At 37.5% G+C, this 12,509-nt stretch overlaps 1 protein-coding gene across 1 annotated transcript in view; it reads left to right on the top strand.

Annotated features, from left to right (window-relative positions):
- The window catches only part of Ir76b (Ionotropic receptor 76b), a 198,921-nt gene that overhangs the window by 72,513 nt on the left and 113,899 nt on the right, over positions 1 to 12,509 (top strand). The window contains exon 3 of the mRNA XM_083129665.1: positions 5,149 to 5,328. Within this exon, the coding sequence (XP_082985791.1) occupies positions 5,149 to 5,328 (180 nt within the window). The remainder of the gene's footprint in view (positions 1 to 5,148; positions 5,329 to 12,509) is intronic.

The following is a 12,509-nucleotide window of genomic DNA, read 5'->3' as shown; positions in this document are numbered from 1 at the left end:
ATATAGAAATCGAAAATGTATGTGAATGAATATACATGTATTTTATATATTCCGGTTTTTTACGAGATTTCGTGAGAGATGAAATAAGTACTCTTCCATCGTATTTATTTTTATAATTTTTATTCCCTGTTCGATGATCGCGACGATAAGGACGAGTGACCATTACATGAAATTGATGACGAAATAGTGAAACACCCCCGACAAGGACGGTACTCAAACCCGGGAACTTTGGCGACGATATCGAATGTCAATCACTTAATGAGCTTGACCACCGAGCCTGCTTAATGTTGTTTCTGTCAGGTAATTCGTAATAACTGTCAATATCCCACATTCACTATCATTTTCTTCATAATTTATCTTATTGTTGTGATTAACCTGAATTCAAAGAATTAGTTGAAAGGCAAACATGCAAGATTGAATGTCTCTGATGTTACTTCGTGCCGAATAATATGACATGGTATTATGGTATGAATTTATTAATCATATAATATGCCTATTCATTCCATTGATTGATCCCAATTGAGCACACAAAATATGCTATAATGTCCACTCCATGGAGAAGTGGTTAGCACAGCGCGCTACGATGCCATGGGTCCCTGGTTAGAATCTCGACTTGGGCGTGGGTGTCCTTGGTAAGTGTCCCTTCATCAATTTCATCATAGCATCACTCATCTTCATCGTCGCTATTTGCCAAAAGTGAAAGAATAGCAATTCTAAATAACAAACATCCAATCAAATCGAACATCTCTACCGATTTAATTCTATACGGTACCGAATTCCCACTTTATTACTGCATCTTAAGTCATTTTACAGCATCTCAATTGTTTTCCGATTCGAAAACATTTGGAATGTTGTTTTGTGCAGTTGATTGTGCATTGTTTCGTTGTTGGGATTGTTTAATTAACGTCGCATTAATTAGTTTTAGACCAATCGTGACGGGGGAAGCAAGAGCACAAAGAAAGCGAAAAAGACAAGGAAGAGACCACGGCTTTCATTAAAGATAGCATCCCGTGAATACAACTCAAGTGACTGCAGAATATTATGAATAAAATTTATTTCGCTTTTTCCTTTTATTTCTGTTTCAGTTATTTTACTTCGCTTTTCTTCTACCACTCGCGTTACTCGTGTCGGTGAGGAAGAATTATAAACTCGTGAAATGGACGATGGTACAAAAAAATATATGCCTCTCCCACGGTTCGAAACTGTCAGTACAAAATATTGTCTTATTTTTAAAATTTACGGGCAAATATGGTTTGTCACGTAGCAATTTTCGCTTATCTCTTTCTCAAGGGGTTCCATTGCCTCTCTGATTTCGTAGTGGTAACGTCTTCGCCATGTAATGAAAGGCTTCCGAATTCAATACCAAATAGAGAGGCATTTGGTTCGAATCCCATTTTAATCTGTAGGTCCAGTGCATGAACTGGACTTAAACAATTAACGTGTGGCATGTGGTCTGTGATGAGAACCATCATTTCAGCGAACCTTCTTGACAATGACTCTAATATCACTTGATAGAATAGTATTTCCTTACGAGTAGCTCTTGTCAAGAAACCAGTTCCTGAAATTTTCTTCTGGAGGCATCGTAGCACCCAGCTGTTTGTTGTGGCTGGGGCACGAGTCATGTCCTTCCCGAGAACTCAGAATCACCAGGCAAACTTAAGCGAATATTTTGTTATTTGGGTTGCATAAACAACAGGCTTTAAGACGTTACGAAATTCTACGTCCCGTGGCCCAGGTATTTTTTTCTAAGACTGTACACCTCTATTCACATAAAGTGGCACTCTCGTTTGAGTTCAATTCAATCTTCGGAGGGGTTTGAGTGTGTCGGAAGCTGAGGTAAAGTAAATGTTAGAGGAACAGTACCGTGCAGTATTGTTTACTAGAGAAGAAGACATTGAATGATGTAGGTGACAGGCAGCATTCTTGTCATACTCCTCTCCCAGTTTCATTTTCCTCTGCCATGTCTTTTCTCTTATTCCCAGTGGTGCGTAATGTGTCCTGTGAATATATTAAATTTAGAAACTATATTATAATAATGAAAATATTATCCTTGTTTCAAGAAAAATAAGCTCTTTCGTTTCATTTGAGATGTCTTACTCTCCCCAAAACCATATGATACACTCCTCACAAAAAGTTTGGAATATTGTTATATTAGGCAATAGGTAATAGGCACAGCCTTGGAATGCAACAACACTTGATATACATCTGTCTGCTGGATGTTATTGTGTTTTCGCCGACAAATGCCACAGTGCCTATCACCTATTGCCTAATAAAACGATGTTCCACACTTGTTGTACCTAATATACTGTAACAATATTCCAAACTTTTGTGGCTAATATAACAATATTCCAAACTTTTGTGGCTAATATAACAATATTCCAAACTTTTGTGGCTAATATAACAGTATTCCAAACATTTGTGGCTAATATAACAGTATTCCGAAGTTTTGTGGCTAATATAACAATATTCCAAACTTTTGTGGCTAATATAACAATATTCCAAACTTTTGTGGCTAATATAACAGTATTCCGAACTTTTCTGGTTAATATAACAGTATTCCGAACTTTTGTGGCTAATATAACAATATTCCAAACGTTTGTGGCTAATATAAAAGTATTCCGAACTTTTGTGACTAATATAACAGTATTCCGAACTTTTCTGGTTAATATAACAGTATTCCGAACTTTTGTGGCTAATATAACAATATTCCAAACTCTTCTGACTAATATAACAGTATTCCAAACTTTTGTGGCTAATATAACGATATTCCAAACTTTTGTGGCTAATATAACAGTATTCCAAACTTTTGTGGCTAATATAACAATATTCCAAACTTTTGTGGCTAATATAACAATATTCCGAACTTTTGTGGCTATATAATAGTATTCCAAACTATTGTGGCTAATATAACAGTATTCTAAACTTTAGTGGCTAATATAACAGTATTCCAAACTTTAGTGGCTAATATAACAGTATTCCAAACTTTTGTGGCTAATATAACAATATTCCAAACTTTTGTGGCTAATATAACAATATTCCAAACTTTTGTGGCTAATATAACAGTATTCCGAACTTTTGTGGCTAATATAACAATATTCCAAACTTTTGTGTGAGTAGTGTATTATTTACTATAATAATCAGAAATCAATGTTTTTTCAAAGGAATGTTTTTTTTTTACATAAATCGTGTCACTATCAAGTGACCAGGTGGTTCAATATTACATTTTATGAAGTAGTGCGTATTGGACGATGTGAAAAAACATAATCTAAACATTTAATTAATGAGAGGGATTATATACTGTGAGCTTTATAGTTTGTCATTTCTTCAGCTTTGTTAAAATGTTTACATTAATTTATACGTATTAAAGGGCCTCCACGATGGCGTAGCGGTTACGTCATCGCCTTGCAATCAAGGGTCCCCAGTTCGATACCCAGTCGAGACACACATTGGCTGGAATCCCACATTAAACTGTAGGCCCAGTCCCGATTAGCGTATCTGTGCATAATGCTCAAACTCAGTTATATTAGCCTAATGTTTGCACCAGTTTCTAAGCTTAATGATCTTTATATTTTTGCTAGACTTGAATAGGAAATGTATTTGTAATTTATTATGATGGGAAAACAGGAGAATGGTTACTCACTCTAAAAGATTACTATTTCATCTGAAGTCACAAGATATTAACGACTAACGAGGTAAAGAAAATGCACAGGGAAAGGCAAATAGGTTGTCAACCGTCATTTAGCAGAAATTTCCTCTTAATTGTTGCGTGAGCGAGAAACACTCCGAAGGGAGAAGGCAATTACCATGAGACAACTGTCGCATGCTTGTGTTAGTTTGAATGTGGGTGAACGGAGTGCCATTGTTGGTCACGCATAGGCATAATGGTCGAGGACTCAGAGAATAGACGGGCGTGGATGTTGAAATGCAGAAACTACCTATTTACAGATCTTACTTCATAAACATCTTCCATCAGAATGATTAATGCCATTATTGAGTGTTGATTACTTAAGGTAGAGCCAACATCACCTTTGTAACTGGTAGCAGCATCTAACTTGGTCGAAAGTGGGAGGGTGTGGTCATTATGGCTCGTGCAAACCCGAAGAATCGATTACAGATCGGCCAACATGCGATCCGTCCCTAAAAGGGCTTATTTATCGTTGTACTGTACGGGATTCTCATTGCAGCTAACCGGTAGCGCAACAGCCCTTGACGACCACTGAGACGCGGAGAAACGCGGCGCAACCACAGGGGGGCATTGCCCCCCTTCAACCTTCAACGGAAGTCAATTCTAGGGGGGCAAAGGGGGCCAAACATTGACGGCCAAGGACACCTGCAGGGGGGCACAGAGGAGCATTCACCCCCCTTGATTTCAAATTATATGCAAATAAAATTACATTTCGTAAAATTATCTTGTTCGCTTCGCTCGCAATACCATCTTTCCTCAGTCTCCTCAAATTTAGAGCCGTAGCTTCTGGGCGGCAGGAGTCGGCCATGGATGCCGAGCGACCTAAATGAAAAAAAAACTTTGAAAAAGAGAGAATACCATGGCGTCCAGTGAAATTTAATTTATTTGGGCCCTATTAAATCAATATTGTTTTCAATTGCAAGAATTGGATCTAAAAATGTTCTTGCTCGCTTCGCTCGCAATGTACATCTTTTCTGTAATGTAATGTATTGAAATAATATGTGTTGTATATATGTCACCCAACCAGTTATGGGGTGACGTGTGGTCAGCACGACGAATCCCCAGTCGTTGTTGTAGGTTTCCATGCGGGTTACGCTACTCATTCGTAGACCCTCACTTTCCTCGCTTCTTCCCCCAGAAGACTCGAACCTGCGTTCGTTTCGTAGCCCGGCCCCAAAGCAGTTAAGTAACATTAGTTTGCTGCACCATCCTTTCAGCTAACAGTTAAACGCAACAGTAGGCTGCATCTACCAGTTGTTCGCAGCAATTTTGCTCCGCCCGCTCACTTTCTCCCCTTCTCTGCTGTTATGCGCGACCTTGCTACAAGGATTCCCGAGACAAAATGTAGTTGTACATATCAAAATTAAAAACAAAATATTTCACGCAGTAAGCACAATCTATTGTTTCTGTGTGTGCTTGAATGTGTGCTATAAGTGTGATTTTGTATGTTCTCTCCTCTACAGAATGATTGGCCGCTAAGCGTGGTAACAGAGAAGGATGGGAAGCTGGTCGGCGAAGGGGTGGCGTTTCAATTCCTGGAACTCTTGCAGAAGAAGTTCGGCTTTAACTACAAGATCAAGACTCCGGAGCTGGACATAATCGGAGACAGGAAGTCTGGAATTATCGGGATGCTGACGAGAAAAGTAAGTGCTCACATGTGATTTTTTCACCTTTACTTGACTTGCATCCTGAATCTCCAGGGTGGCAAAATTTGCTTTATTTTTAAATAAACCAATAAAACAGTTTTTGTTTTAAACATGTTTTAAATGTTTTAATCAAGAACAATCTAGACTCCGGATTTTTATGTAATATCAAAGTACAAAATGTAACAATAATTGATAAAATATGTAGAGTCACTCAGGGGAATATGCCCATCGGGGTTAAATGCCCACCCCCTCGTATCTCGCGCAACATTAATGTTATGGCAACTCTGCGACTTTTGTTTGAAAGCGCCGTCCGTGGTGAGACGAGGCAGCAGGTTTGGAACTTGTGAGAAGAATCTGAAGCCATTCACGGTTAATTTCATGAGGTAAGAAGACAATTTTTGAGGTAATAATTATTTGGACGTTGCTGTATTAACAGTGTGCAATATTTATTTATTTATTTCTTGTTCTGGATGGCGAAGTTAAGGCACAAGCCTTTTCTTCCACTTAACCATCTCTACGTTGCATTTTATAAATTTATTTTTATAGCTAACTCTATGTTAAATATATAAAAACTAAAAACATTAAGATACCAAAAATTGAAATATATAAGAACTAAAAATATTAAGATACCAAGAAATGAAATATATAAAAACTAAAAACATTAAGATACCAAGAAAGGAAATATATAAAAACTAAAAACATTAAGATACCAAGAAATGAAATATATAAAAACTAAGAACATTAAGATACCAAAAAAAGAAAAACACAAGAAAAAATAAAAGAGAAAGACGCAAAAAACATAAAAAATAAAGACAAAAATACATACACACTAACAGTAAGTAAAAAAAATACACGTAAAACATAAACACACACGCAACAAACATAGTCAAATTACAGAAAAAGTCGGTGGGTGTTGGTCCTACCAGTTTACACGAAGGTTTAATTTTATTTCCCTGTTTTCAGTATTGGTAAGTTGACTCCAGAAGATGATTTGTTAATTTTGATTTGAATTGGCCGAGAGTATTTCCAAGAGAGAAAGAAACTGAATTATATTTGGTGTAAAGATCAAGAGTAAGGGAAACATATCTGCAGAGTGAAACTGCCGCATGGTGCTCAGAGTTGCCAACCCAGTGATTCAATTTTCTGCTTGTAGCTGTGGGGTGGTATGCCCACATAAATTAAGTGCAATATGCCCATGGGTATTTCATAATGGCATTATAAGAAAGGACCACAATGTGACTGGATCCAGTGTATTCGTTGTAGTATGTGGCTGCATGAAATATGTATCAAATTCACGTCCATGTGTCCAAAGTGCAATGCAATTTCTCACAAACGTAAACATTAATAGGGGCTATTGCCCAAATTGACGTTCATCAGTTTATTTCTCTCTGGTTCTTTTGCTATAAGACTTACATTAATAAAACTTATAGGTAACAATAACAAAACATGTAGCTTTCATTTGACATCCTTTTCATTGCGACACTCTTCATTTAGCGAAGCTATAAACCGCCAAAAAAAAGTTGGGCGTATTCCCCCGAGTGACTCTACCTAAATATGTATTACCAAAAGGATATGTAGCTAAATATGTAGTATCAAAGGATATGTAATATTATTAATAATCGAATATCCAAGCAATTTCAAGACTTCTGCTAGATATTTATTTTATTTGAACATATTCAACATAATTTTAAGGACATAAGTTGTTCGAATTAAAATTTGTCAAATTTATAAACTCAAAAAGCACAGCAACGTGCACATATTTAAGAAGCAAATTTTGTCAACCATTAATTACATTTCACATTGCAAATTATTGTAGAATATGTAAATATATAGTAGAGCTCTTTGCAACGTTCGAAACAAATTGTAAAAAAAAAGCATCTACAGAAAGAACATTGAATGAAAATACATAGCTACTTTTATACTTTTTGTACAACTGAATATATTGTGTACTCCCTACGTACACAAAGTAAATTTCTTGTCCACCGATGCGAAGTTTCTACGTAAGTGCATTACCTAATCCTAAAAGTGAAACGAAAATATACATGTATAACCAGAAAGGGGGTGGGGAGGAGAAACTCCAGCATCTTTCGATAAATAACAGTTCCTGTCTTTTTTTTGTCTTCAGCCTGTCATTCGACTTGGCAGGTGACCGTAAGCACTACGCATCTCATTGATTAGAAAATATGACATCACATGAGCTACAAATTTTTTTCACCATGTTTCAGATATCGAAAATATAGGGAAAAGAATCGAGATAGAAAAAATACTTAAATATGTTGTTTATGTGAAGTAATTCAGCAAATATGTAAAATATGTAATATCCTGGAAAATATATAACATAAAACTTATGCTAAATCATGACAGTTATTCCTGTTCAAGGTATGTATCTAGAAAGGAATAGAATATATAATTACATACAAACCTGGGCTCTAGTCAGGGCTCTAGTCATATGGCTGTTGAGTCTAAAGAACAGAGATGTGTTCAGAGCACAACAGTGAAGTTTATATCTACGAAATGCTTTGTAGAATATAGATAAAGTCTTCATTTCACGTGCTTACAGCGCCTACTATCCGTGACAAAAATATTGAGCCCTCGATTTGTTTGCTTGTAAAATTGTACTCCGTGGGAGGAAAAACGTCAAATAAACTTTATTGGAAAGCTACAAGTGTCTGCTTTTAGACAAAAGCAAGACAAAGTGATTTTAACTCTGTCTGTTTCATATTCAGACAAAAATGTTCGTAAAAGTGAAGTTTTCGCGTGCGTTTTTTTACAAAAGTCGAATTCAAGTGTGTGTGTAGCTTCGTGTAAAACCATCTTAAAAATATGATTTTTTTGTGGTTAAAGCTTGGTTATGTGGAAACATCTCAGCCAAATATAATGGTACTATCAGCTGCAGAACAGCCACAATTAAAGATTAATGCAATCTCGGTAATGGTAAGCCCAATGGTCATGAAATGCATATCAAAATGATGGCCGTGGAATAAAAATCAAATTTTCATATCTCATTCTTGCACACTATGTAAATTGAAAACAACAGAGAGAATTCTTTTTCTTGGCAACAGGTTCCCGCGCAATTCACATCGTTGCTAACAACGCTCTTAGAACGAGTGAGCTTTGTTGCCAAGCGTTGCCGCTTGCCCTTTAAACTCCGCGTCCAAGCAGCTTTGGGTTTGACACGGGAAATGAACCGAAACGATGTGTTGCGCAAAAGAAAGCATTGTAGAGATGCGGAAATTTTCTTTTGTCACTTCTGTGTATACATTCCTGCCATGAATTATTCCCTGAACTCCCACATAGACATAATAATCCTTACGTGCATTCTATCCAGGCAGTCGGTCTCTCACAAATTCGCGTCTTTGTTCGTACGCCGTCGTTGCATTGTAATCAAGGGGTCCTAGGTTCGATACCCGGTAGAGGCACATAGTGGTTCGGATCCCACTTCAAACTTTAGGTACAGTCCCGATTAGCCTTACTGTGCATAAAGTGGACTTAAAACACCAAATCAATCAATGAATCAATTGTTCGTACGCACAGTATTGAGTGATGGCGGTTCTGTGAAGTGATTTTTTTGTTGCATGAAAATGGCAAGACGGTAATATTATAGTGGTGCAAAAGAAATGATAGTCAGTGCCAAGAGATATTTCGACCAGCAGAAACAAATGGTCGCATCTCACGACATAAGCCAAGATGTCAAGTGCACGGCGGAGTGTTTGGGGGTTACGTCAGCACAGTGAAAAATGTATGTAAAGAGAATGGGAACAACAGAAAATTGCATCGACCCAATATTTTATTGGGTGAGTTTTTCCAAGGTGTGGTGAGAAGAAAGATACACGACTTTTATTTTAATTATCCAGTTCAACAGAATCCATTATGAAAAGCATTTTATAGTTTTACCTTTCACTCATTATATTTTTTGAAAATTTATTAATGTTTTTAGTCCTTTTGTCTCTCTTAATGAACCCACAACTCCTTGCTTATTACAAGAGTTGCAGCTGTGAAACAGACCAAAATATAAAAGCTATATTTCAGATGGAATGTATAGCAACACGTTAAATGCTGAGACCACCACCACTACTGGATACAATGCTTAAGTGAATTTTGCGAGATAAACACAATTTACATGCGTTTTTGCTCGAAATATATTTTAAAATGTTAGTTGGCGTGAAGGCTTCAAATGCACAATTTTTTAAATATAATTTTTATGCTTTGCTATCGCTAGTATGCACCTCTCTCTGTTTCCCTTTGTTGTGAAATCGCTGTACACAGCAGGTGCGTTTTTATTGTATACAAAGAAGACTGGATCTCTCATAGACTTCATTCAAATCGTCCTCATCGAACATCTTTGCACTCAATATATCTGTTTAAATGTGCGATATAAAATAATACTGGGAAAATGATGTTCATGTAAAACAGAGTTGAGTTGTTGTTTTCTCTCTTTATGTCTACTTTATGCACAGGTAGGCTAATCGGGACTGGACTTACAGTTTAAAGTGGGATCCGAACCACTATGTACCTTCGCCGGGTTTCGAAGGAGACAACGTTCATATGAAGATAAAAGCTGGAAAAAAATGGAGAAAAAAACTGCAGTACAGCAGTACTCCATTTGCAATATGAAAAATATTTCATTCATTATTTTATGTTGCGACAATACTTTGATTCGGCTCGACGGAACGCACTTGCGCGATTCTCGCAGCGAAGTGCAGCAAAGCGGCAACACTGTGGAAGTCGCCTTGAGCCTGCGGAGTCTCACATTGGCTGCACCCCGCCATACGTCATGCGCCCGTTTACCATATTAGGAGTGCGAAAGAATAATTAATATCTGGAACCATATTTGAGGTACACACCCCGAACTTCTGGAATTTGATCAAATGCGATATCAACAGTTTTTTTGCAATTTCATTGAATTTGTAATTATGCATTTCAAGTTTGCACGTTTCCCTAAAATGTTAATTTTTTAAGTATCTAGTAAAAATAAGCATTTGATTTTTCTACAGATGTCCAAAAATAATCAAACTTCAAGTAGACAAAGTCTCAAGATTACATGTACAATAGATTATGAACTGTATGGTGTTAAGTTCCCTGTTCGTGAAAATTGGAAGAAAAACTACACTTTTCAGTGAATTTTTCATTATAGTAAGAAAACAAAGTTAAGATTAATTTTCAAATAACGCTTATTAAAAAGTAGATACGTGAAGCTTTCCAATGAGGTATATTTGATTTTTTTCCTCCCACGGCGTTCAATTTTACAAGCTCGTAAACCGAAGGCTCAATATTTTTGTCACGGATAGTAGAAACTATAAATGCGAACGAAGGGGAACAATGACACACGCATAATTTATGTGAATAAACATACGTATGCTTGAAAAGTTTTCATGTCCTTGGATTGTTACGATTTGCTGCCTGCCTTATTAGGCCAGACCTTGATCTCATTTTCCGGCATTGGCCTGAAAGAAACAACAATTATATTTCTTGGTTGAACTCTGTTCTCTGTTGCACACTCATACATCGATCTGACTGATATCGATTTATAATTCATTACTCGGTAAACAAAGGCGCACTGTACCTTTGTGTGCGCGACTTACAATGAACCGAAGGTTAGACAAGTTTTCTTTCTTCTATTCCTTTTTGTTCGTGTGTTGTTCAATCGATTTGGTGACGGTCAATCTATCTATCATTCATTGCTTCTCAAATAAGATTTGTCCTTGTACCGTTCTTCTTGGATTTACGTACGAAAAGAAGGGAAGCGTGGATACATTTCACGGGCAAGAAGTTTACATAAATGGTAAATGCTCTTTCATAAAGAGATTTGAAGTATGTGTAAAGTAAAGAACAGCCCGTTTAGTTTCCTGTATCTATGTGTGCACCCTTTCCTCTTGCACGAGTTCAACCAGCAAGGAGGGAATGCAATCCCATGTAAACGCACGGCCATGAAATTAGGCGGGTGGCAGAAGCTCGCGCTGTTCCCACGTGGGAGCACAACCCCGTGTTTTCGGAGGTTTAAGACGTAACAGGTTCCCCTGATTAGAGAAAAGTAGCAAGCCAAAAGCAATAACCTCCTTCGTCGGCCGTTACTCTCTCAAGCATTCAAAGAATGCTAAGTCAGTACGAGGGTCACTATTTATATTTTGAGCCTTGGCAACACTGATTGAAGTTAGGCACGATTTGACGTTTGCACGGAATCGTCTGGCATTATTGACCATAACGTACTTCAAATGTTTTGTCAATAGCTTGATTTGTGTTGTTTATGTTGCCTTGGAGATTGCGCGACAACAATAAAATGGAATTAACTCGTGAACATTTTCGTGCGATGATTTTTTACGATTTTCGACGTGGATTATCAAGACAAGAGTGCATCGATCAACTTACTTCCACATTTGGCGATGAAGCCCCATCCTTTGCCACTGTGAAACGCTGGTATAACGAATTTAATCGTGGCCGCCATTCGCTCACCGACGAGATTCGCGAAGGTCGTCCAAAATCAGTTGTTGTTCAAGAAAACATTGATGCTGTGCAAAACCTAATACTGCAAGATCGTCATGTGACATACTGTGAGATTGAGGCAACCATAGGCATTAGTTCCACCAGCATATATAAAATATTACATGATCATTTAGCTGTGAGAAAGGTATGTTCTCGTTGGATCCCAAAAGACGTATATAAGATTGTAACAAGTGACGAATCATGGATATATGCATATGAGCCGGAACGTAAACAGCAGTCGACTGTAGGGTGTTGCAAGATGAACCCAATCCAACAAAAGTTGTTCGCGCTCGAAGCACATCGAAACAAATGGTCGCCTGTTTTTTCGGGAAAATTGGTCATGTAGCAACTGTGCCTTTAGAGGAACGTAGAACGGTCAACTGTGAATGGTACACAACAATTTGTTTGCCAGAGGTCTTCGGTCAAATACGGAAAACAAACAAACGCCGTCGGATCATTCTTCATCAAGACAATGCCAGCTGTCACACATCTCGTCTAACAACCGACTTTATGAACAGTCAAAAAATCGAATTGATAGGTCATCCGCCGTACAGTCCTGATTTGGCACCCAATGACTTCTTCTTGTTCCCGAATGTCAAGAATAAATTGCGTGGACTACGATTTTCGTCGGCGGAAGACGCCGTTGATGCGTTCAAAAACCATATTATGGAGGTGTCTCAAGAAGATTGGAAAAACTG

The sequence above is a fragment of the Lepisma saccharinum genome, chromosome 10 (genome assembly GCF_977018435.1).
Source record: "Lepisma saccharinum chromosome 10, izLepSacc3.1, whole genome shotgun sequence".
Lineage (NCBI taxonomy): Eukaryota > Metazoa > Arthropoda > Insecta > Zygentoma > Lepismatidae > Lepisma > Lepisma saccharinum.
The sequence above is the reverse complement of the archived record's forward strand: the minus strand, read 5'-3'. Positions and strand labels throughout refer to the sequence as shown.